This window comes from Sabethes cyaneus, chromosome 2, assembly GCF_943734655.1.
Source record: "Sabethes cyaneus chromosome 2, idSabCyanKW18_F2, whole genome shotgun sequence".
Taxonomy (NCBI): domain Eukaryota; kingdom Metazoa; phylum Arthropoda; class Insecta; order Diptera; family Culicidae; genus Sabethes; species Sabethes cyaneus.
The window spans coordinates 73,058,327-73,085,967 of NC_071354.1; the positions used below are offsets into that span (position 1 = coordinate 73,058,327).

Here is a 27,641-nt window from a genome sequence, read left to right on the forward strand (position 1 = left end):
TTCTGTTTTGTAATTTTCATTTTATTGTCAAAAAATACTGATGCAATTGAATTTTGCCTACGCAGATTTCCCTCACTCGTGTGACTTAAAAACCTATAAATATAACAAAACAATCCGTTAGATATGTTGGGTATGTATCACCTCGATATTTTCACACATATCGGCAGCCAAAATTTTAAAGAGCTCAAGCGTTAACAACGGTAACAATGTCTTCAGTTTTGATGTAACACAGCAGTTAAGATTAGTGAGAAAGTGTGAATATTGCAAATGACATACTTAGGAAGTAATTACAAAATAAGATAAAACATCCAGTGTGATTGTACAAGCTCTTATGGATTTTGCTTCCGACTTGTAAGCACTTTATACGAAACAGACAATAATGAAGAAAGCGCAAGGAGGCGGCATGTTTGTCAGAATCGTACACTCTTAAATGAATTTACGTATAAACTGGTTGAATTTAGTTAAAACTACTCAAAATGCCCTTAAAGTGTACAAACTCAGATTTTAAGTTTTTAAACTAAAAAATAGGCACTAGAAATTTAAAAATCATTTATTTGTCACAGAGAATAATTCAATTATCGGTAGGAAGTAGTTAAAATTGGTGGAGTTTTCTACCCAAAATTTGAGTTGGTATACTTTAAAGGTAGGCTTTAAAATACGAACAAACGTGCTTTTTTGTAGTTCATATTATTAAAGCTAATGCGTGTGATTGACCTGTCAGAAATCTCCTCGTTCACGAAACAGAAAATGAGCACTGCTATGAATACTGAAGCGCTGAATGATGCGGGATCCATAATAATGTAATGTTGAAAGAACAAATTTTATGTTTTTTAACAACCACCGGCGGCACGCTTATTTATTATTCGTATTACTTCCAACGTAGCGGTATTGTGTAAACTTTTGCCGGTTGGTATATCATCACGTATCCTGTAACATTCCATTCCATCTCTCGTTGTGTCTGAGAAGGAACCGTGCAATGCAGGAAAGATAGACCATCTATTCGACAGTAATACGGAAAACAAAATTAGGAGCTTTTGATGGTTCTTAGAAAAACAGTCAAACTGCGTTTCAGTACTACAATGCTTCAAACAAAGCGCGCTTCACTGAAATGTTTTCCCCAAAAGGCAGCTTTCAACTTTGCAATGATCTCGGTTCTGTGAAAACTCACCTCCGCTTGAATTCAAGCAAAAATGGCTATGATGGCATGCATGAAATGCACTTGCCAGCAACTGCTTTTTAACCCTGTTGGTATGTATAACCCACCAGTGATGAACCAAATATTTCTATGTTAATATTTTTATGGATCTAAAGATAAAACTAGGAATGCTTTAATGCAAACTATACGTGTATCTTACCAGGTCCAGCGAAAACTTATCACTAGGCAACGACTGTAGAACTTTTAATTAAATTTAGATTTCTTCATTGTTGGCCTTAAAATAGTGCTCCCAATTCGTTCAAAGCTTGTATAGGGTAGATGCTCCAGTAGTTGTGGTAGTACCAGTAGTGGTGGGAACTCGAAATATATCATGATTTTGGCGGATTTCGAGATAATTTCCGTTTTCTATTGTTAAATATATATTTGTTAACAGCTTTATCTAAGATACACAGTTAAAATTCAAGATGTTGGTGCAAAAATTACAAATTCCTTTTCAGCAGTCCAATAGAGTGCAATTGCTTAAGAAATTCGTAACAATCCATAGCATTTTAACAAGCCTATGTTGTTATCCACCTGCTGCCATGCTCATTGCAAGCGTTGCTAAGGCGGTAAACAACATTCCACTATTATAGGCAAATTTTCCACTATTATAGGAACATTACCACTACTTTTGGAGCACATACTAATGTCAGGAAAAGCAATATTTTAGTTATATTAACCAGCAGAATGGTATAATTTTGGTATGTATTTAAAGCCAACACTATGGTGCATCATATTATCATGTAGTTCAATTGGAAACTGATAAATTGAGCGTTCAAATTGTCTTTACACACTATCCCCCGACATAATCCCTCCATTACTGGAGCATCTACCCTACTTGTTGTTTCTTTATGGAAAATTTTAGACACGTATTTTTGTGACGCCAAACCAAAAGTTATGGTATTGCCATAAATCATCATTTGTACCTTCAGAGTTTTTTTAAAGCCACTTCAACCAGTTTTGGGTAGCCAATGAATAGTATGTTAATTAGCTTTTCGAGAAAAGTAAATACCCGTTTTCTATATTTTTCTGGAAAGCTAAGGCTTTTTGCGTGTTATCATTAAGTCAAACATCAATAGAAATACAGTAATGATAGTGCAATGGAAACGCATGGCGTTTTTATTTTACTTTCCAGGAAACGGTTTTTTTTTGGCTCAGAGGAACCAGAAATATCCGTTTCCTTGTTGGTAAAACACAATACCATACATCTCTGTTACATTATAGCAGCTTTCATTTAAAAAAAGATTTCTAAAAAATAAAAGGTTACACATTTCTAAATATTTATATCATTAAACCTTCTGTCTAAACCAAAACAATATACGTTTTCTGACCCTAGGGATCAATTTTAATTTCTTCGTTTGTATCACGTATTCATCATTATCCTTTCTACAAAAAAATCGGAAATGCGAGATAATCAACATTATGTGTGCCATAGATTTAAGCTTGGTGAACAGTTCACTTCAGAATTCATTCTCCAAACGCACAGTGGCCCAGTTTCCAAAAAGCGCGGACATTAGGAATTGGGTAAAAAATGCGTAATTTTTCATGGGTGGTGTCTTCGGAGAAGGAGAAATACAGCGCATTTTTCTAATTCTAATTCTAATTCTACGCATTTGTACGTTACAGAAAACTATTTGGATTTTGCTGGTTTCGTTAGAGTGATATAAATTTTCGTTTATAATAGATCGTTTAAAATAGATTACATTTTTTCAAAAAATCATATCTTGAAAACTACTTATTTTATCAAAATGACGTCAAAAGAAAAGTTGTAGGAAATTAAGTGTATTTTCTGAAAAAAAATACACTGAAGAAAAATGCGCTATATGTTATTAATAATATTCACCGGGACCATCACCCTTGAAAAATTACGCATTTTTTACCCAATTGCCAATATCCGCTCTTTTTCGAAGCTGGACCACTGTGAAACGGTGTAAGTGTACTATTGTTTTGACATTTATCACTAAATCTATTCTATGATGAACAAATCGATACAATATTTTATTTTATTTAATGTTATTTTTGACTTAGTATATATGTGATGTATCAAATGTGGACAAATGTTAGATAGAATACTTTAAAATAAGTCGAACTAAAGTGACTTTTCGATTTATAGTTAAAAAAATAACACACTGATAAAAAAAAATATTTGGGAAGTACAATACTTCCGACAAGCATTTAGTAACAGACAGTACATACATAAACAAAAATAAGGAATTACTTCGGAGAGATATATTTAATTCAACTTTGGTTCACTCAAGTATGTCACTAGGAGGATATAAGTCGTTAGTAACTAGTTGAAATTTATCACAATTAAGCACCACATGAAAAGCAGGACTTTTACAGTTGCACAAATGTACACAGTGGCTCAAGCCATTCAAACTCCACAAATGAACGAACAAACAAATCAACAAACAGACGGATGAATGGTTCGTTTCAGTTGTATCCTCGGTAACCGCTGACCAGGCTTGAGCTTGTTATGCCGACCGGGTTGGTGCCCGAATAATATCCAAAGCCCAGATTGCGGCTACCGAAGTAATTGCCACCATTGTAGCCCAAATAGGACTGCAAGCCGCCATTACCTCCATAGCCACCGTAGCCGCCGTATCCACTGTAACCTCCATAGCCTCCCCCATAGCCACCGTAACCGCCGCCATAGGGAGTGGCTGGAATCGAATTTGATCCCGGATAGTAACCGGGGTAACCGCCCTGCTGCAAGAAATAACAAAGAGAACACCAGTTACATCGAGTTAATGGATCGGCAACGAAAAAATTTAAATGTGTATTATATGCTATATAAATTATTTGTTTTTTTTTGTGCGAACCTACGTAGGTATGTTCAACGTATAATAATCGATTCATACAAATAGAATACTGAAGGTAGGTTTCGTCGTTTACACTCGGACAGTCTCTCTAGTAAAGGCAACAGATTAACTCGCTTTTAATGTACTCGAAAAACTGCGCAGAGAATCTTTGTAAAAAGAGGTGAACTATAAATAAGAGTTATCTCCTGTACAGTAAAACTAATGACGCATTTGGCATCCTATGCGATTAACTGGTGAAGCTCCTTTTCGATTAATTTGTTACACCGTGATCCTTACCCACAAAAGCATAAAATATATTTATAGCATAAATTTATAGCAAACAAATAAATACGCATTGAGCAAAGATCCAAATCATTGAAATTATTGACTTTTTCGCGAAGTAAACCTGATAAAAGTATTCACGGAAACTTTTGCATTCTTGTGACAACTCCTCAATAAATTCCAGGAATTCAACATACAGACTCACTATTTGTTTATAGACTTCAAGACAACGTACGATTCAGTTAAACGAAATGAGCTGTAGCTGATTATTTAAACTTGAACATGGTTATCCAACAAAAATTATTAGGCTGATACGTGCTATCCTTGATGGTTCAAAAGCAAGCATCAGAATAGCGGGTGAGACAATGGAGTCGTTGGTGACGTTGCATTGAAAGTGCTATTCGAAGAGCAGGCGTGAAGAGAATCGATACCATAATTACGAAATCTCACATGCACCTAGGGTTCGCTGACATCGATATTATCGGTTTTAACCGAAGAGCTGTGTAAAAAGCGTACACACATCTTAAAAAGGAAGCTGCGAGGCTAGGCTAGCAAGGATGCCGGATGAAAGACCAGCGAAAACAATTTTAAGCAGGGAACCCCGCAGATGCCGCCGACTTCGAGGCAGACTCCACCCCGTACCTGTTGGATGAGCGCTCTTAACGTGGATGCTACTAGAACAGGGGACGACTGGAGAGTAGCAGTCCAACCGACAAGCGTAGAAACGGCTTTTGAAAAGTGAGGAAGTGTCTGATGCGAAAAATGATTGACTGGTTGAACTGGAAAATTTCGATATAGTCCCAAAATATATCAGGGCGAAGGCAACTGGGTTTCACACCCACGTTCTTTCGGTTGTGCATGTTTTACTAGCTAATGATCGATGCAAACTGTGCTTAAAAGAGGATTTTTTGCTGTCACACGTTTACTGGTTATTTTTAAAGTTATATGTAAGTTTTGATTATGTATTGTGAAGGTATTTTTGAAGCAATCAAGAAGCTCTGGTGTTTATTGAACATTGGTTGACGGAAGCAACTTCAACAATCGATGTTAAAAATTAAAGGAATTGTTTTCATGCAATTGATACTGGGAGCACATCAAATTATTTGAACTGGAAGTGGTCTATGCGTGTACGGTTCCGCCGATTTCGGCTCCTATGAGGGCTACGCCATTCATCAGAATTCGAGAAGTTACTTTGTGTGATGGTGTATGAGCTGGCGCTGACTGTCGATTCCGAGTTTCAACTCCAAATAGGTCCCGGAACTGTTGATTCTTGGTTGTGTGTGAAAGAATTCTGAAGAAGCCGTTGAGAATTTTACGAATTCAAACGGATGGGCATCATTTATATCAAGCGACAGGGATAGGATTCGCGGCACTGGTAGTGAACGGAAGAAGGAATTGACGGCGAATGGTGTGGTGTAAGCTACGACAATGGTGGTATTCGGTATCACATGATGATTTATTTATTTGTATCACAAGACGATTTACTTCTTCTCTCTTTCATTTATTCAATTAGCTCTTAAGTTTGTCATTGTCATTGTCATGCTTTCTATTAAAATTAAGCTTTACATATATAAATTCCGGTAGTTGGTGCTTTTCAGTTATTTTCAGAAACCGAAGCCTTGGCCTATTGCAGTTAGGCTTGTGGTTATTTCCATAAGTTCATCCCTGAGGGTCCAGAGCACTACTACAATGAAAATAAAATTACAACTAATCAGAATCGGTTGGTACGGGACGTCCCCATTTCTTCCTTCCCTGTTGATTTGGAAATGCATCTTTGTATGAATAATTTATTCAAATTATTGTATTATTATATTATTATTATATTGTATAATCGTCTTTACGGCAGTACTTCAAAGTTGGCCTAGCCGATTTTGTTATTTGTTAAATATTACCCGAATACTACCCGAATGTTTTACTTACTAAACTACTGCCGACCGTTGTATTAGGTAGTGTAATCCTTAATTTTGCTGTTCCCCCCCCAATTCTATCACTCGCCGTATATCCGTCACACACTTCCCCATGGGACGATATTATTTTTATATGACTGCTGTTTGTTTCTACCACCGAGAAGACTGTCAGTGTTTGTGTACTCGGTCGCTGTGATAGATGCAAAGCAGTACGTTGCCGTCGTTCGCACGACAAGTCTCGGAATAAAATCACCACCTCTTTTTTTTATTTACTTCACGAACGCACAACAGACAATGGTATTGTCCCTACTTCAAAATGTCAAAATGTCAGTTTGTCAAAATTGCATGAAAATTAGGACAACAACAAGATGCCGTTGCTGTTTATCTGTGGATACAGATGTTTCATGGCAACCATGCTGTTGCTTGAGAAAAAGACGTTCAACACGTATTGTATGCTACAAAAGCAAACCTAATATGATATATTGTGTCGGCAGCGGCACTGTCTGGTTGTTACCAAGGTAACGTTGGTAATTTACCAGTGGTAGGCCATGTACGCCAGACCTCGAGTCAAAGCAAGCTAGTCGTTCTCTAAAGTTTTTTGTTGTTTGTCCCTTTTGTTCAAGTTACTGATAAAGTATCGTCTCTAACCAGCCGATTTGTGACAAACACATATCTTATTGTATATCTACAACACCAAAACGAGCGCTTGTGAGAGTGAGTGTGTATCAACATATATTTTTTATCGAAAGTTATCCTACTCATACCAGTGAGGCAATATTTGTTTATCCCTTTATTTTGTTGTCGTCATACATTCTGGTTGCTACGTATGCTTGTTTTATAGACAGAGAATAACCAATTTATCGCTCTTCTTTTTTTATTAGATTATAGGGTAAATGATTTTGAAATGGACCTAGTCGAATTCTGATCTTGAATGGACCTATTTTTAAATAAGAATTTTAGGATATAATTATCAAGTCTTTGTACTGTATTTAGCTTTTATGTTTATCTTTAATCATTTCTGAACGTAAATATACAAAAATTAAATTAAAATTATAGCCAAAACCACTTTATTGCCGCGTATTTAAAAGTAGCTGTTTTTCAGCGTTTTGGCAGTCACCATAGAGCATTTTCAAACTGTTACTACCCGGGACCCTTCTGGTTTGAAATAAAACAATACTCTTAAAATGATGCTAAAATATGTGTAATTTCAATTTAGGTATTTAAAAGTTCAGTAAAACCAGTAAAATCTTCAAATTCCTTAAAAATGTTAACCCCCTTTTTTGATCTTGAATGGACCTAGTATTGATTTTAGAATGGACCTAGTTTTGCGCTCCGAGACATCACTGGTGGTAGCTATCATTGCCTACCACTAACGAACACGCCGTTGTATATTCCATAAAACTGTTTGTTGTCACTATAGTATCTCCGTTTATAATTAATCTATAAGCACGGGATATTGAAAGTAGGCTTGATTTATAGCCTAAATAAAAACTTAATTATATTGATAAGACTAACTATCACTCATCCTTTTTCGTAGTTGCTGCATAGTGTTTGTACATTGTAGCCTCTAGTTTTGAAACTAAAAAGTCTTCCTAATTAGTTAGCTAACATATGTCATTTTATGCTTAAAATAATATAAACTTAATTTATTCTCAGTATTGTACAAAAATTTTAACCATCATTGATTAAAAGATAAGATGGATCAAAAGATAGGAGGGATATTACTGCCTTCTGTTAAGGGGGCATAGTACCTTTTCAATTTTTTAAAACCTAAATTTTTTATTGATTATTTCGAAAGATTAACATTTTGACCATATGTGTTTGAAGTCGTTTGCATGAATTCCAAATATTGACAAAGTTACAGCTATTTGTACCGCGCATGTCTGGAGCGATTAAACAACGAGTAAAAACTTCAACGTCGTTTTTCTCGAAACCAGGTTTTGAAAGTCGGTACCATAAATATCTCAAGAACGGTTCAAGCAATTCTTATGATTCTTTTTTTGTTTGAAAGCCAACAAAATTATCTAGTGTTTGACCCATCCTTTTCTTGATATTGTAATTTTTGTATTTTTTAGAAATGTTTAAAATCAATTTTTTCGCTTAAAAACCATACTTTTATGTTTCAATGTCCGCCATTTTGTTATGTGTTCGAATTCTAAAAAAGGATGGATCAAACACGAGATAATTTAATGTTCTTTCATGTCGTTTTGGAATTTTTCAATTCGCATAAGCCCCCCAGCGCCAATCCATGGTACCGCAATTCATGGTTTTTTTGAACGACTACCTTCAAGGAGCCGTAGGGGCAAGGGGAAGAGGTTCCCTTATGAAAACAAAATTGCAAATATTAGTATAAAATGCAATGTTTCGAATGCAAAAAACCCGATTCAATTTGCCTTTCGCGTTATCGAGAAAAAATTATTTGAAATTAGGCAAAAAATATGGTCTAAAAGGTACTATGCCCTTTAAAAAAGAGGTATTTTTGCTTCATTTGCATTTAGCACAAAACCAGTTACACTTAAATCTTTCAATTGGATTTTAAGTATTTGTTTTAGCACGAAGCAAAAGTGTAATCTATATAATCTGACATAGATATATAATGACAAAAACTTAAAAAATATTTTGCAAAGGCCTTATATTCCGCCGATAAGTAAGCAGGTTGACTTCACATCACCTTTTGGTCGATTGACAGATAGATTAAAAACCAGTTTAGTAAAATATTCAAAATCATGCAACCGGACTAACGTTGTACTACGTCATCCGTGGTCGTAACTTATACACAACCCCTCTAATTTTTTTCTTGGGGGATGTAAAGTTTTCTTTAAGCACCTCTCCCCTCTGATTTGTGACAAAATTAATACCTCCTTGTCCACCGAAATTGAGTGACCCTGAGATCTAAAATATTCATTTTTGAAACTTCCTATTTTCTATCTGGTACAGTTCTTCATCGACTATCATTTAAAATTAAAACCTAGTATCTAACCTTACCTTTAAACCTAGTAGAATTACCAAGTCTAATTTTTTCGAGCACCATTTACAGTATGATTTCGAATTTGACAACAAATGCGTGTCGCCTATGTTGCCAAAATCGAAACCGTGGCAAAATCTAGACCATTTTTTAACTAAAAAAATTGCATATAAATGTGTCAAAAATTGAATAATTACCACTAATTAACGAGTTTTTCACGATTGCAACGGTTTTATATTCAAAATGTTCGACAGGGGCTGTCGCAAACCTTTAGATACTTTGCAGTAAGACGTAGTCCTACGTCAGTAAAAGTCTGACCTTTCGAAATATGTAGTCACTAAATAAAAACTCGAACCCCACTGTACTTGATAAACTACGTTTAATACAAGTTATATTACATATTTTTAATGAATGGTTTAAATTTTTGAAACTAATAGGCGACATAATTTTTTTATGACGTAGAAATCGTTTCAACCATATCTGAACAACAGGTAATAATAAATTTCCAATATACAAATGTCACACACAGATACATACATAACGCATATCAAGTCACTGAAACATTGTTCAATTGTTGGACTGACATAAAAACAAGACCCTCGGCGACTGTGACTGATTTCAAATTTTTCAACCGACTTTCATACCTTTCTAACAGAGTATAAGAAAGGTAAAAGCTGTTCAACCTTGTGTCCTATTAATAAATAACAGTAGTATAGTTGTACTATTAAAAAAAAAATTCTTTGTTATTATTTTGTTCATTTACATGGAAGAAACTATGATAATCCAAATTTAGGTCCATTTCAAAATCAAAAATAGGTCCAATTCAAGATCATGTTGGGTCCATTCAAGATCAAAAAAAGGCTTTGGCAAAAAACGATATATTTAATAAAAGTTTCATCAATTATACATTTTTAAAGTACTGATAATGTAGAAAAAAGGTGGTACTTTCCAACAAATAGTAACATCACCACATATTCTTTATAAATGACGAGTAAATTGAGCAGGAGTGCGAGTGGTGGTGTTAAAAAGCGCTAAATAAGTCCATTCAAGATCAATTACCCTAATCACTTTACCAGCTTAGGTCATTCGTGACTTTGGCGGGGTTGGGATTTGAACCCGGGTCCTCGGTGGGAGAGGCACGAATGCTAACCATTAAACCGGGACTGATCCCTTTATCGCTCTTCGTTTTTATCGTTTATTTCTGGGTATGAGCAATTATATTTTGATTCCCTGTTTGCATATGACTATAGGTGGTCATGTCGTAACGTAAACGGGTCCTAAATTCGGCCCAGATTCGATTAACGGATTATCGTCCACAAAGTAAAGTAAAGTAAGTAAGGAAGCATTCTTTTCTCTGCGACAGCAAACTTTTCATAACATTATGAGTTTTGATTGTGTACAAAACACGTTTACTGAATTTACTAGTTAATACCATACACGACAAGTTTTCCAGATGCATTGCACTCGTATTCAAGGAGCGATCCGGAACAATGAACAATGTCAAGGTAACCATTGTAAATGTGTCGAGTGCGTTTTCATTCGTAATAAACACTAGAGAAAAATTCCATCCTGTAATGCGTTTAAGTACGATCTGCTAGGACGAAATGTTACATGCTCTCGGAAAAGACGATTATGGTAATATTTATCTGGTATAAATATTTGATAGAAGCCGTAATGCAAATTAAAAAGCTGAAAACAACCATTATTTTTTACAGCCAACTAGAAAGATCTGGTAAGCTTAGTAATTACTATTCAACTTACTTTCTCTCGGTTTCATTTGAAAATAACCCGAAAATGGGCTTTTTATGAAAATGAATGCAACAATCTGAGGCTCGGTAGTCGAACAAAACGATTATGATACTTTACATTTTTAGCATTTTAAACTGCCTAAATTATTGCTAAAAAGCACTGGGTAAACTCTACCTTAATCATGTACTACCCTGATTTACAGTCTTATCACAGTGCTTTGCGCAAATCTGAACTGTTTAGCAGTCTACAATAGCACATATATTTCATGTTGTTTCCCACAGATAACAATACTGTATAATCGGTTCTTACTCTATATCATATCAAATCCCCCAAAGAGAATGAGAAGTTTGCCTTTCAGTTTTCATTTGTTTGCTGTTCAACTTTCTTTATTCTCTAGTTTTCCTAGGAGCCTATATACCAAGCAAATAAGCACAAGTCTCAAAAGTTACAAATCAGCACTCAAAAATATTCGGAAGCTAAAGATTTTTACTTTAATATGCCTAATATCAACTATCATATCAATCAACTGTTTCTCTTGGTTAGCAATATATTAGGGAAAGACGGGATAAGACGGCCCCCCTAAGCGAATAAATTGCTAGCTATAAATGTGTACGAAAATTCACCTTTTCTTGTTCTACACATGGAAAAGCATTCATTTAGCTACCATTAAAAATTATATAAAGAATTAATTAGTCTATTTTTCCGTGATTTTTCATCAATTTTCGAAACGTCTAAAAATTACTCGTTCACAACCAGGCGGGGTAAGAAGGACCACCAAAGGGGTAAGACGGACCATGGCGGAGTAAGGCGGATTGTGGCAGATTTGAAGGTTTCTTTGAGTTGTAAACACAATTTCAATATTATTAACTAAGTAAGAACAAGTTCTTAGGGGGTTTTTAGGTACATGCTAAAAGAAGGTATAGTTTAATTTGGACACCTGCTAAAAGAAGGAATTCTACTACTAGTTCAATTTTGAAAATAAGAGTAGACATTATTTTACTCTACTGGTATTTATTTACTCTTTTCTTTGCGTTATTTTTGATGATTTGTCAGCAGGACGTTTACTCTTTGAATACCCTTCACTTTGGGTGAAGGCAAATAAGGCAACACATTTAGGGTTGCCAAGTCCGAAAATTTCAAAAACCGGCCGGTCGGTCCTGCCTTCAAAAATTGCGGGGGGTTGTGGCAGCATATTACTAGAGGATTTGCCTGGAATGTGTAATGTGCGTGTGCGGTAATTATGCGGTAGTCGTGGAATCGAAACCACAACGAACATTGCATGGATTATTGAAGATACTAGAAGACAACTAGTTGCTTCTGGTGCTGATGGACAATTTAATGTATATTACCGCCAGAAGCAAAGTATTGTCACTGCAAAACTGGCTATCTTCAATGATCCACTGCTCAGGATTGCTAATAAATTTATCAGAAAATTCAACAAATCAGGAAAAAAGTACCAATCCGGCTTCCTATGTCGGAAAACCGGCTTTTTTGCAGGATTGACCGGCCACCGGCTTTGCTGGTGAAAAACCGGCCGGGCCGGCCAAAAACCGACCACTTGGCAACCCTAAACACATTAAATGAGCCGTTAAGTGAATTGCAGTCATCGAATTTTGATTCCATTAGATCCAAATTTACATTGATTGTGTTATACGAATGGCACTTGTTGGCTTCTTTTGACGTGGGAGGCTCTGTGTTAGACAGGATGATCTCAGATTCAGGAATAATTTTTATTACAGGTGTACTCTATTTCGAAAAAGACAATGATGAAGCCTGCAAGTCGTAAACGAAATGCGTATCTGTCAAAATAATAAAATAGTTAGTCAAGTTTAACAGGAAAAAAGTTGGTTTTTTTCATTCAATATTTTTAAAATCTATTAAGACACTAAACAGAAGAACTTTAGGCAATTATGAGCACTATAACGTATGGCCCTTTTTCCCCGTGAAAAACGGCCCGTCTTACCCCTAGTTAACAATTTACATTATTTTGCTTTTATCTCTCAATCCGTACTATTTGATATACCTTTTCCGCCACACGCAGAATAAGAATTGTCCAACTAAAGTCAGTGGTAACAGAAACGACAAAATACATAGCTTTTTTTGCTGAAAACCCTTAAATTTGTTGCTGCTGAAATTATATCGCATGAAGATACTGCGAACGAAAAGTTTGTTTTGATTCTAATATTGACGTTGGATACGGCCGAGTGCCACAGGTTGTCTCGAAAGTGTTTAGATAGGCTAATAAACAAAACATACTGGAGCATTTGTAGAAAATTTAAGGATTTCTTGACGAAATCGATGTGGTCCCTCTTACCCCGTCGGGCCTTCTTACCCCTTGTTCCTAACAAGAAACAGATTTTTTTTGAGATGAGTTACACGACTTCAAAAGTTCTCCACGTTGGTAGCACAAGTGTTTTTACAGTTTGTTTCCTCCCAAACGTTCAAAAGAGATAATTTCAGATGTTCTAGTAATTCAAGTGGAACTTATCAAGCCGGCTTCGTCGAAGGATGGTCTACAACAGATCCATTATTTACACTGCGGGTTTATGTAACTGACAAAAATTCCTCCATAATACTCATACGGTTCATGAGTGGAACATCCAATAAAAAATGTTAACGCAATTTTTCTTAGTATGCAGATTTACAACGTAAAGTGCATTCAAATAAATTCTGCGAATGATTTTTTAAAATAAATGCATCAACAATTCTCACTCACCGGATAGAATCCTCCCTGTTGTGGGTAATAACCGCCCTGCGGGTAATATCCTCCCGATGGGTAGTAGGGCCGATTGCCGTAGTACGGCTTTCCAAACAATCCCAAATCGAAAACTGTAAAAACAGAAGCATGTATAATCTCATCAATCCCAACTCGTCAAGGCGGTGATTTCATTTTCGGCACGACCGACAGTAACATACATCGTTCGCTGGATGCTCCAGGATAGTAGTTGCTCCTCAGAGACCGCCCTCCATCGGGCGGGCGGGCATTCACATTTTCCCCACGACCAGCCGTTGCAGCCAATTGGGGACTGTCCGCTTGCACCGGTTGAAACAGCCGGACCTGGCTACCGACAGTATCCGATTGCTTTTCCGGAAATAGTTGGCACTGGATCATGCTGCAGCAAAATGCAACCACTAGCAACAGCATCTGAAGCGAATTGAGATGGAAAAAAATCATTGATTTTGAGTTGACGGTAAAGCACAACAAGAATGAAGAGCAAAAAATTCGATTTAGTAGTTTTCCCACTACGTAGCATAAAAAACAGTGTGAATGACGGACACAGAAATTAAAATCATATCCACTACAGGATACTGTAGCACTGTACCTATGTAAAAGAATCAACAGGAAATTCGCTGATTCGCAAAAACGTACCCAATATCTAAATAAAACGAAATCGAACACACGTGAAAACTTGTAAACGTATTCAGTTAATAACAACTATTGACTGTATCTTGTAAACATGTATTCAAGCTGCATCATAAAAGCAACCAATAGTCATATTTCCAGCACACAAATCGTAAAGCAATTGTTAAACAACTCTCATTTTCATATTTTTTGAAAGTTACATTTACTATTATTTTTGTATGTCATTTTTCAGTCGCATGGTTTTATAAAAACAAAAAAAGAATCAACCCCTTTCTAAAATGTAAAATAAATATTTCTATCCAGTTAATTGGTTTGCAATTAGACAAGAACTTTATAGTATTTAAAGCTCCATTAAGTGCTTAACGAGTGCTGCCAAACAGTTGTCCAGTTGGCGTAAAACTCATCTAGAGCGAAAAGCCATCGGCTCTTTACTAGAGAATTTGATTGGATTGATTGGTTCGTTTCAATATTGACAGCAGTCGGGATAGGAAATCCTAACCAAACATTATCGTAGCGGAAGAAAACACGTCCATATGAAACGTGGCATAGGATGGTGTGAAATCTCTTCCTGGTAGGAAATAAATTTAAAAACCCGGATGAGGGTTGATCCGCTTCCGGCGCTCGGGCTATCGATTTGGATTTTCGATTATGGTTTCTCGTGAACTTCGGAAACCATTCTATTTTTATGCCGTTTAAGTACATTTCCCCGTAAAGGTACTATTGCCGGATGAATACCGCAAACGGATTTAACCGTTCAGTTGCGTAAAATAATAACCAACCGAAGGGGTCACTATCTTTTACTATTACCCTTAGAGTATAGGGGAAATCTGCCAGCTCTCAATCATTTGGTTCGCCGAGAAGAGTCAATATCTAAGCTAAGATGGTTGGAATAGTATTAAATAAACTACAGCTGATGATGTTGACACACTACAAATATTCCACACTTTTGAATATTTTCATCTATGAATTACCTAGTTGAATATAATTTAAATTTAGTCGAAACAACTTAATATCCTCTTAAAGTGTAAAAACTCATATTTTGTGTGTATTTGCTCTTTGGAATTCCTCCTGCCAATTTTCTAGTGCCAAACATGAATAGTTTGTCACTTTTAGAAGATTTGGTGTGAAAACTCAGAATGGTTTAGCCACTGAATTTAGAACATGTGTTTTATATGATTAAAACTCTCACTACTCGAAAAGTTAATTATCACAGAAAAAGGTTTACAATACTTATACATAGCTAGCACTATAGATAATAAAGTAAACATAAACAGATGCATCTTCCTGCAGAACTGCCAATGGAAAAAACTAGCGGTGGTTCGATCAGTTTGACTCAATTTTAATTCATTTGACAGTACCAGCACTAGCATTGTAGCACCGTAACTACAAAAGATTCAGAAAAATTGTAGATAATAACGTATTCTACAAATGCCCCAGATATAACTTTGTCAAGTTTTGCTCGGCTGAGACGGTTGTAACCGTCGGCCTAGACTCCGCCCAAGATTTAGGAGACTGTCGCGCGTGTAAAATGTGTGATAAATGTCACGAAATAAAATGTCAAGAAAATAGTTGAAATACTCTATTGCGATCAGCTTTCCCCGGCGACGTACGCAGCCACGCGTCAACGGTTTCCACCCACCCACCACCAAGGGGCGGAAAATGGAGTCGAGCTAGCGTGGATTGAGTATGTCAGGAAAACGATCAGCCAGAGAGAGAGAGAGAGAGAGAGAGAGAGAGAGTAGGTTTCTTGGCGAGAAGAAAGGTCATAGGTCGTTGGACAAAGCTAATCGAAGCCATTACCTTGTCTGAAGCCAAACCGTCAACGTGCACAAGTTCAAACTGACAGACGAAATTAGACCAGACGTTTCAGTTTGTTAAAATACACAAATTAGAAGGAAGATAGGAGTGAAAGACAGAAATTACCGCAAGTTTGAAGGAGGAAAGGAAAGACGTGTATCACAAAGCAAACAACTGGTATGGCTATTCAGAAATCTTCTACCATAGTCCCGACCTTGACCGCCTTGAACCGGATGCTAAAAACCTCTCTCGCACTTAGGACCCCTGTGCTTACCCTGTGCTTACTCTGTGCTTACCCTGTATTTACCCCGATTACCTGACGGTACCAACGTGACTCGGAACGAGACCTGGGTTGTACCGAATTGGGTCCTCACGTCCGCCGCTGCCACCACGATCGTCAACCTCGAAGCTGAGAGAGCGTCCCTGCCATCGACGCCATCGCAGAAACGTCGCGTCGTCGCCATCGCGCTTGACAGAAGCCCTGAGTGAGCCCGCAGTCGGAACGCCGGAGGTTAGCCATCGAACCCCGTTCCAACGTCGCCGACCTTACCGCAATTGGATCCCGGTCAGCATCGCCACCGGAAGTGAAACCCCGAAGCCAAAAGGTAGGAGTTACCGGAGGGAAAAGTCGTGAATAAAAGGGAATAGTTTGAGCAGAAGGTTTCAAGTGTTTTCTTGACAGTAAGTCGCGAACGTTTGCCGTCCCTGAGGCTTGATTTAGGGGGTCTCGTAAATGCTGGGTAGTTACGACCCCGTCAGTTACACGGTACTGTCAAATGAGTCAAAATTGAGTCAAAGGGATCGGATCATCCCTAAAATCAGGGACCGAAACGGTTACATTTTTTCTATACATTTGCCAGTATGCAGTGCCATATCAGAATCTCAGCCAATACCGTCGCTTCGTATTGTTTCTGTATCGAGAGAGCCTATCTCTTAATGCGTTGAAACTAGCTCGAATACTTACTTACTTACTTATGTGTCCATGTCCGCCGGTCCGGCAGAACAAAAGGGTAAAATCAAAGATCTCCACTGCTGACGGTTACCCGCCATGGCTTTTACCTGTCGCCAGGACAGGTTCTCGTCTACAGCCCGGATATCGTTGGCTAAGCTCCGTCGCCATGAGCCTCTGGGTCTGCCTCTTCTACGCTGATTCCAGTCGAGTGCTTCTCTGCAGACCTTGTTCGCTCCTTTCCTCAAGGTGTGTCCGATCCACTTCCACCTACGTTCACGAATTTCTGTTACTATCGGCCGTTGATGACATCAACGATGGAATTCCTCGTTGGATATCCAGTTGTTAGGCCACCACGCACGAATGATATATCGCAGGCACCGGTTAATGAATACCTGCAGTTTTTTCGTTGTTTCCACTGAGACGCACCACGTTTCGCAAGCATACAGCAGTACGGATTTAACGTTTGAATTAAAGATTCGGGTTTTCGTACGTAGAGTGATCTGGTTTGAGCGCCAAATGTTTCACAGACCTGCAAAGGCACCCCTGGCCTTCCTGATCCGTCTGGCTATATCAGTCTTGGTACCACCATCGAGCGTTGTCTGGCCACCAAGATATTGAAAGGCGTCTACCTGCTCAACTTGTTGTCCCGTGAAGTTGGTGGAATTATCAGTGTTCATTACCATAGACTTAGTTTTTACTACATTGACTGTGAAACCTGCAGCCTGGAAGCTCTCGGAGAGGTCATCTAACTTGCTTTGCATATGGTTTCGACGTTGTGCGAGCAAGACAATGTCGTCGGCTAGGTCGAGGTCATTTAGCTACTTCATCGTCAGAGGATTCCAAGGCAATCCCCGAGTTGGTCTACTGCCTATTGCTTCTACTAATATCTCATCCATAACGATGAGAAACAGAAGCGGTGATAAAATGCAACTACAATTTGCTACAATTTCATCCAGCGATGGCGCCTCCGAGTTGACGCGATTAACTCGACGAACTGTAGGCGTCATGCGCTGTTGGTTTTGTTGGTCTCTAACATTTGAAACTCGGAAAAGTTGTTCAAAATGTTCAGTCCATCGAATAGGCTGTTCTGTACGGTCAGTTAGTAGCTGACCAGCTCTGTCCTTTGGCGGCATCTTTGTATTCATCCTGGCACCACTAAGGCGGCTCGAATACGTAAATGATAATAAGCAAACATTCTTATTTGCACTGTGACCAGTCGCAGAAAGTGTCACAGTATAGAAATGACAGGCATTCGCCGCTTTTTGCTTAGAATGCTAGCTGGAATAGTCTGGACAAGCGATAGAGAATAAGGCTTAAATATTGATGCGTTTTTCACCTGAACTTTATGTAATGAAAATTGTTGCATTATAGTACGGTTTTATGGCTGATCACTATTTTAAAGATCTTGTAAGAATTGATGTAGTGAGTTCGTTTTCAATTTTGGAAACGCTCTTCTTTGAATCAGCATTATTTGGGGAAGAGCTGTAGGCATACGAAAAAAGCAGTAAACGAGAATACCAAAAACCAGTACACCTTTTATCATGCATGATGCTAGAATATTGAAGCGTGTCTTTGCCGCTCCGAAGTGTGTACGACACGACGAGCAAGCGATGTAATCGTTATTCTGGTATTTCTTGGTGGTCGGTGCGTGTGTACTAGAGATCTACCGAATGACTGGTAGCAAAAAATTATGTCAAATGTCTTCAGATTTTGATCACCAACCAGTACATTTTACGTCCCTGCCTGGAATAAACTACAATTACATTTAAGCAACACTGCAAATTCTCAACAGTCACGTCCTATTTTGTCCTACAAAATGACCTCGTGCTCGTTTGGATACACATTTTGACAGTTCGTTTGGATACAAAGGACTCATCTTCGCTCGTCTATGTTTACTCTACTGTCTATAGAAAGTACGATATACTAAAACTGAAAAATCGCGGCAGTCCTACTCTTACTACATTCTCCTACATATGTACATTTTGGGAGACCATCGTTTATGGTAGCAACCGGCGTTTTTACGCGCTCAGAATATCTTCCGCTATTATCGGTTATCGCGACTAAATTGCTCAGCAAAGTTACCCGTCGACAAGTTGCTATTGTGTTTTGGTGATACACATCCGAATCCAATTAAAATCGCTGAAGATTTCCAACCAAAAGTTTGTGACAAAAGTGCTTCTTCACATCACAATGATTCTCAGCCATTGTATTGTATTACGCCGTACGTGTACGGCACAGTGAGCATTCTGCAGTGCTTATGCATTTCTGCATCGCATCGTTGATCGGTTGTGTGGTGCTAGTCATTGAGTCGTTGACGCGGTGTTCACGTTGTTAGAAATTTATATTAAAAATGTTTGTGCTTGGGGAAAGACTTCTCAAAACGATGACAATGAGTTTAAGGTTATTGAATATTGCGATTACAACTTTTCTATTAGGTACTATCAATTCTACCTGCCTTCGGATTCAGGCAATTACTCGTCGTCTGAAGATGAATTACTGTCTAAAGCGTCCATGTCTTGCAGTGGCTCCGCCTTCCTCTATCCACCAACGCAAAACATGTTATAAGGCCGCCTTTCGATTCATTATCAAAACGTGCGCGGATTGCGCACTACATCGACGAATTTTTCGACTTCACTGTAATGTAACTCGATGAGAATATATACCCCGCGCAATTGTTTAGAAGTACACTCACTGTATCCCGCTGTGATCGGAGTTCACACAATAACAACAAATCGCGTAGCGGCGGTGTACTTATTGCGATTTCATCATAGCAAAGTGCTGCCATTGATCCCATTCCGATCTGCAACAAACTCGAACAACCATGAATAAGAGTAAGGTTGCCAGGTCAAACGATGAGCGGCGGTAATTAGTGCGGTACGAACTGACCCGCAGAAGTTGATAGTTTCCCATGGGCCGAAAATAGCAGTGCATCTGGAGCAATGACAAAACAGCAGAGCAATCATACGAATCCGACAGAAGCTTACTGACAGTCTTAGCTATAATATCCTTGCGACGCTGCTCAAGAGGTGCAATGCCAACAAGTTGACAGAGATCGTCGCAAGTTTGAAGGATATTCGGGTTTCTCCAAGGCAACATTCGACAGATCTTACGGATGAAATGTTTTTGGATCCACTCTATACGAAGAATCAGTAAAGTAAAGAAACAGTAAAGAGTCCGTAAAGTACATTGTTCTCAAAATTCTTTGCCGGTTCTGAAGATGGTTCCCAACAGACGGTAAGCTTTATTAGCAATGTAGGTATAGAGCTGTCTAAACAACAGTTGGCAAAAATAAATAAAGAAGGATTTCTGTCTGTCTGTCTGTATGTTCCTTATAGAATCGAAAACTACTGAACCAACCGGCATGAAAATATGCATGTAGGGGTTTTTTGGGGCCAGGAAAGGTTTTAGTGATGGTTAGAAACCCCTCCCCCCACTAAGAGGGGGGGCTCCCATACAAATGAAACACAAATTTCTGCATAACTCGACAACTAATCAAGCAAATAGAACAAAATTTGGCATGTGGGTGTTTCCGGTGACAAGAATTTATTCTATGGTAAATTGAGACCCCTTCCCTCTTTATAAGGGGAATTATAACTCCTCTCCTCTTTAAAAGGGGGGGCTTCCATACAAATTTCCTCATAACTCGAGAACTAATCCAGCAAATGGAACCAAATTTGGCATGTGAAGGTTTTCGAGGGCAAGAATATTTTCTATAGTAAATTAGGACCCCTCCCCACTTTAAGAGGGGGGGCTCCTGTACCAAAGAAACACAATTTTCCTCATAACTCGAGAACTAATCAAGCAAATGGAACCAAATTTGACACGTGGGTGTTTTTGGAGACAAAAATTTTTTCTATGATGAACTGGGACCCTTCCTCACTTTAGGAGGGGGGGGGGGCTCCTATACAAATGAAATACAAATTTCCTCATAACTCGAGAGCTAATCAAGCAAATGAAACCAAATTTGGCATGTGAAAGTTTTCGAGGGCAAGAATATTTTCTATGGTGAATTAGGACCCCTCCCAACTTTAAGAGGGGGGGCTCCTATACAAACGAAATACAAATTTCCTCATAACTCAAGAACTAATCAAGCAAATGGAACCAGATTTGACACGTGGGTGTTTTTGGAAACCAAAATTTTTTCTATGATGAACTGGGACCCCTCCTCACTTTAGGAGGGGGGGCTCCTATACAAATGAAATACAAATTTCCTCATAACTCGAGAGCTAATCAAGCAAATGAAACCAAATTTGGCATGTGAAAGTTCTCAAGGGCAAGAATATTTTCTATGGTGAATTAGGACCCCTCCCAACTTTAAGAGGGGGGGCTCCTATACAAACGAAATACAAATTTCCTCATAACTCGAGAACTAATCAAGCAAATGGAACCAAATTTGGCACGTGGGTGTTTTTGGAGACAAAAATTTTTTCTATGATGAATTGGGACCCCTACCCACTTTAGGAGGGGGGGCTCCTAAACAAATGAAATACAAATTTCCTCATAACTCGAGAACTAATCAAGCAAATAGAACCAAATTTGGCATGTGGAGGTTTCTGGAGGCAAAAATATTTTCTATGGTGAATTAGGACCCCTCCCAACTTTAAGAGGGGGTGCTTCTACACAAATAAAATACAAATTTCCTCATAATTCGAGAACTAATCAAGCAAATGGAAACATATTTGGCATGTGGGTGTTTTTGGAGGCAACCATTTTTTCTATGATGAATTAGGGCCCCTTACCTTTTTAAGAGGGGGGGCTCTCATACAAACGAAATACAAATTTCCTCATAACTCTAGAACTAATCAAGCAAATGGAACCAAATTTATCATGTGGGTGTTTTTGTAGGCAAGAATATTTTCTATGGTATATTTTCTATGGATTTCCCCACTTTAAGAGGGGGGCGGGCTCCTATACAAATGAAAAACAAATTTCCTCATAACTCGAGAACTAATCAAGCAAATGGAACCAAATTTGACATGTAAGTGGTTTTGGACGCAAGATTTTTTTCTATGGTGAATTGAGACCCCTCTCTTCTTTAGAAAGCGAGTTATGGCCCATCTCCCCTTTAAGAGGGTGGGGTTCCATACAAATGAAATGCAAATTTCCTTATAACTTGAGAACTAATCAAGCAAATGGAACCAAATTTGGCATGTGGGAGATTTTGGAGTCTTGAATTCATTTTACGATAGTTAGAGACCTCTCACCCCTGTGGTAGGGGGATATGGACTCTCATACAAATAAAACAGAAATTTTTGCGAAACTCAAAAACTAATCGAACTCGAGAAATTCGAGACTCTTCCATAAAACATTAGTCAATACAAGACCACAAAAACTATCTATAATAATACTAGATCATTCAGGACGAGACGGTCGCGAGTGTTGCCGGTGACCCGCCATCGGAAGCGCCGTCCACTGGGAGGCTTGCAAAACTCGAGATTGTGACAAAGATCATCCGAGATTCATGATTTATGTACAACACAGGTTAATTTGTGGCAATACGAAGTTTGTCGGGTCAGCTAGTAAATAAATAAATAAATGGACCACCTTGTTCCACATGACAGCGCGCGGTCCCCAATTATAGCCATCCCTGGCGTGGCTAAACCAGTGCATTTTACTATAAGGGTCTCATTTTTACACTGTCAATAGGCCATATCGGGATAATATAGAACTCAGCATGAAGGAAGGGTGATGAGGGGCCTGATAATAAACCCATGCTAAAGTCACTTTGACATCAAATGCCCTGATTCTACTAACATTCGAATCCATGACCATTCGCTTGTCAAAGCAGACTCGGTAATCTTGCGGCTACAGAGGATCAAATTTTTACTCTCCGACAAATCCACCGGAAATGTCGGGTATACAACGTGCCCACGCATCAAATTTTCGTGGATTTCAGGGCAACATACGATACAATCGATCGCGAACAACTATGGCAGATAATGTATGTGATTAATAAGTTTGTATATTTAGGATCTCTGGTCACCGCCGATAATAATACGAGTAAGGAGATTCAACGACGCATTTAAGATCGAAATCTAGCCAACTTTTCCCTCCGCAAAACGCTTCGATCGAGGAGCATACGCCGCCGCAAAAAGCTAACGAAGTACAAAACTCTAATCAGACCAGTAGTCCTCCACCGACTTAGGACTAGGGATGCTTTACCGGTTTTACCGAAACCGGTATTTCTGGGCTATTTTCCAATGCCGAATTACCGGTTTTTCCACGATCGAAAACCAGTATTTTCGGTATTTTTTGTATGATCAAATAACAACTCAAGAAACTTGAATCGCTAGTAAAACTTTTAAATTATAGAGCGAACTAAATTTCATGATGGAAGGTTCTACAAATAATAACTCAATTATGTAATTCTTCCAAAAGGAACGCTCCGAAATACCCCACCGCTATCAGCATCAGCAAAGAGCCGGAGTGCCTTGCGCTTTTTAAGCAATCGTGTCCATTCAACTCGGTCCACTCCATGGGCCACTCGTCGCCAATTTTCCAGACGTCTAAGAAGTCACAAGTCGCTTTTGATCTGGTCGAGCCATCTTGCACGTCGATCCCACCGGGTGCCAGAGGGCTGTCATTCGGCACTGTCATTCGGCATCTTTACGATATGTCCGATCCACCGCAGTCTATTAACTTTAGCCAGCTTACGATAGCAATCTCTCCAAGAAGTGTATGCAGCTTGGGATTCATAAAACTTTTCCGCCACTCTCCGCTTTCAGTTTGTACTCCGCCAAATATCATCCGCAGCATCTTCTGGTCAAACACGACAAGGGCGCATATTTCCACCATGAGCGACATCACAGTTTCAACTCCGTAAAGAACTACGAGTTAAATAAGGGTTTTGTACATTGTCAGCTTAGAACGGCGGCGTATGCTTCTTGATCGTAGCGTTTTGCGAAGGGCAAAGTAGGTTCGATTTCATGCTTGAAGGCGCCAATTAATAAGGAATATTGCGCAATACAAGAAATGTGCGATATACAGTGAAGCTGTTCAGAAAATCTTCAGTGAAAATAACGGATTACTCTAGAGAAATGTCAGAACACACCACGGAAGAAGAATTTGTTCGGTTGCTAGTACAAAAAATATAAATAGGAATAAAAATTTGCTTAGTTAGAATAGCCTGTTGACAGGGCTAAACCAATTAGACGGGCTCTAATCATCGCTTCGAACGTCTCTGTCCGATCTAAGAAACAAACATACGCTTTACCTAAGCGATCCCTGGACTTTCAATATTAATTTATCATAAGTGTCAGTATCAGCCGCTTATTGAAAGTTCTTGAACAAGGGTTTTCCTACGCCACATGTCAAATTTACCGCTGGGAATTGCACCTCCTTTTTCTGTGGACACCGAATTCTCTACCTCCGGAAGTTTTTTCTTTAAAATTTAAGATGACACTGTAAATTCTCTTTGCGTTCTTAAATATTATTTTTTAATGAACTAATCAATGATTTATGTCAAAAGAAATTGAGTACCATTGATTATAGAGAGATTTTTTTCTAATCATATAATGTGTAAATGTTGTTTTTAAGTATTAGCTTTTATCGGTTTTTTACCGGTTTTACCGGTATTGCATTTATCAATACCGAAAAACCGGTTTTTTGAAATACCCCCCGGTTTTGGCATCTCTACTTAGGACTGTAACTTTGCTTACGAAAGACATATGCGCACTTGCCGTATTTGAACGAAAGGTTTCGCGGACTATTTTTGGCGGAGTACAAAAAGATAGCGGAGAGTGGCGTAGGTGTATGAACCACGAGTTGCAGGCACTGCTTGGAGAGATTCCCATTGTATACCTGCCACGTCGCAAGGATGCCAGACAACCGTGCAGTGAAATCTAAACTCTTCGAAAACACCACCGCCACCAAGAATAGATGGGCCGAACGTGCTAGATGGTTCGACTAGGTTGAAGCCGACTTGTGTGTATCGAGACACGCTTGATACGGCAAGAGTCACTCCGGCTCTCGGCTGGTAGAAGTAAGTAAGTTGTATCCTCAAAAGTTACAATTATTTCTAATTTTTTTTTTTTTTTTATTTTTAGCTATAATTAGATTTTTCTATATTTTGATTGATTTGTATATGAAGAATTCCTTAAATCAACATATGTTTTGGCAATCTTTTGTATGGTAACGATGAAATCAAACAATGTCAAATTTCGGCCAACTATTTGGGCCAAATACTCCTTTGAACGAATGACTGTACATCCAATTGTTATAGAACAACTGCGTGGGTATAATCGAATATATTTTATTATAATTTATTTGGTATAATGAAGCAATTCTCTCAACTCTACTAGTGCATATTTCGGGCATCGAGCGCACAATAGTTAATACTTGTTGCAAACTCAAATAGTCGCTCATTTTTATCGATTTTGAAAAAGACGTTCCCCTCCGTGAAAAATATGGCAAAAGAAATCTAAGTGTGATCCTATTGACGCTAATAAACTCTCCCAGCCGAGATTCGAACGTAAGACGACTAGCTTACTAGACCAGTGTCTTACCTCAAGGCCATCTGAGAGTGAGAAATATGGCACATCCATAAAAAAATAAGTTTGCGGTACTGAAAGCCTACATCGTTCCTCTGGAAAAGCAGTACAAAACCAAATATGTTTCATAAATTTCAGTTTTATTTGAATCAGAAAAAATTATCAGATATTATTATCAGAAAAAAGGGAATTCAAGTTAGTCTTTTAACATCACTTTTTGCAATTTGGAGTTAATCGATCACAATTTTTTTACTATGAGGCTTTTATAACCTCGCAGCTGTCGTATTTATGCGACAACTTTATGTATTATGACAAGATTCTACTGTCAAACTTTAAGACACCTTTCACAACAACAGGTGCTGCTCAGCCAATCGATTGAATTCTAAAATCTGAAGTGGACATTGTATGTCACGGTTTGGTCGACATTAGATGCAGAATGATGTTCCCACGCTCAGTGGAGCTTTGGGATGCTTTATCAAAATACTTCCGAGACTAAACAGAGCCGCTGACAAGATGACATTCACAGTGGCTATACTGTCAATAAAGTGTTTCTTGATTCCGTCAACATCAGGCGGCCCATTAACGTCTCCTGGATCGATGAAAACTTTCCAAAATCATGCCGAAACACGTACCGAGCCTGGTTGTGCTTTAACCGGCAGTGAATAGCGGCATCACGTCGAAAGTATTCATTTCCAGTCGAGCCTTTTCGAGGACGTCACAACTTGTCACAAAACTTTGTCAGATGTTTCCGTCTTGACAGATTTGAACATATCACCGAAGTTGCTTTATTGTGCTTCAGACAACCTCGCGTTAAACTGAAAGAGTGAAAGCATAGAATTTGCTTTCAATTTCATGATGATTTTGCTGCAATAAAAAATGTTAGATTTTAGTAAATGAATTTCGAAATTCACCATCTTTGACTGCACAAACAGGATGCTAGTAACAAAAACTATGAATCCCAATTCGTAGTAAAGATTCTTTTAATACACATTTGTACGCGTACAATTTTCATTCGTTATGATAAAAAAATTCCTCAGCCAAGCACATTTCATCACAGTAAAAATAATAAAGGCAATCCCATTCCAATATACATGATTCATGGAAATTCTATTCATCGAAGGTTTACCATTCGCGAATTTCCATCCGTAAATGTAAGCAATCATGTCCTTCTGTCAATAAATCAATACCTCAATTCAGAAAATTGGATTAACAAGTCAACCGAACTTTATCAGCTCATTTAACTTTAATTATATTTGCTCACTCTTCCTTTCCGCTTCGCGACTAAATTTTGCGTGCAACAAATTAAAAAATAAGAAAAGCAAACACTACGGTACATAACCCAATAAAGTTAAATACATTAAGAACCAAACTCACTTTGTACACTCGTTCCATGGTACCGCTCTTAACTACCGGAAGCTGTTAAGCTCGACTGATGTCACTTGACTGCAAAAAAATCTTCGATTTACGATACGCCGACTGCACAGTCTGTCTCAGTCACAGCTTAACTATTGCGCACCACTCCGCAAAAGTTGATTTTTCCGCCACTCTTTTGCACTTCAAGCTATCGAACGAAAAGAAAGGAAAATCACTTTAAAATCTTCATACCCTCTCGCGGATGAAAAGTGCAACAACTATCACCGGTATATCAGTGATTGTTCGGCAGTTTCCCGCCAACTTCACAAACAATGACGAACAATTTAACGTTCACCTTCTGAAAAATTCACAAAACCCTCTGGCGGCGGCACCACGGTGCTTATACCAGCACAGGCCTGTCTTAGGAACTTGGTTTTCGCTTGGCTGACCTCCGTCTGGGTTCGGTTTGGTGCGCAGCAGAATAAAAAAAAAACCCACCCAATTGTATGCAACAATCAGATGAGGTAGCTTAGTAATTTTCTCACCCCGCACGGATGACCGCCAACAACGATGGAACGATGGCGCGTGCAAAAAAGAACATCCGCGATTAGCAGTGAGCGTAAATAAAAAAACGCGATTTCGAGCTTCAAAATTCGCGGATATGATCGCACTTTTCTGTTATAAATCTTGTTGCTGACTCGAGACGTCGCGGAGGAATAACCGACAATCGCGAAGAAACAATGATTTTATAGTTACTATTTGTTAGACTTTTGAAGGCCCGAAAGTG

The 27,641-nt window shown here is 38.5% G+C and overlaps 1 protein-coding gene across 5 annotated transcripts; it reads right to left on the minus strand.

Moving 5' to 3' along the window:
* LOC128737297 (prisilkin-39-like) lies at window positions 1–27,641 on the minus strand. 5 transcript variants are annotated; one of them, XM_053831908.1, is made up of 6 exons: window positions 27,210–27,641; window positions 26,876–27,062; window positions 13,816–14,044; window positions 13,616–13,728; window positions 3,775–3,904; window positions 1–93 (listed from the first exon to the last, which is right to left on the minus strand). In XM_053831908.1, the coding sequence occupies exons 2-6, from the start codon at window positions 26,891–26,893 to the stop codon at window positions 86–88; spliced, it is 498 nt and encodes a 165-aa protein (XP_053687883.1). In that variant the 5' UTR covers window positions 26,894–27,062; window positions 27,210–27,641; the 3' UTR covers window positions 1–85. The 5 variants fall into 5 exon arrangements, with proteins under 5 accessions (XP_053687883.1, XP_053687881.1, XP_053687880.1 ...); XM_053831906.1 differs by lacking the exon at window positions 1–93 and having other exon boundaries at window positions 3,421–3,904; window positions 27,400–27,641; XM_053831905.1 differs by lacking the exon at window positions 1–93 and having other exon boundaries at window positions 3,421–3,904; window positions 27,353–27,641.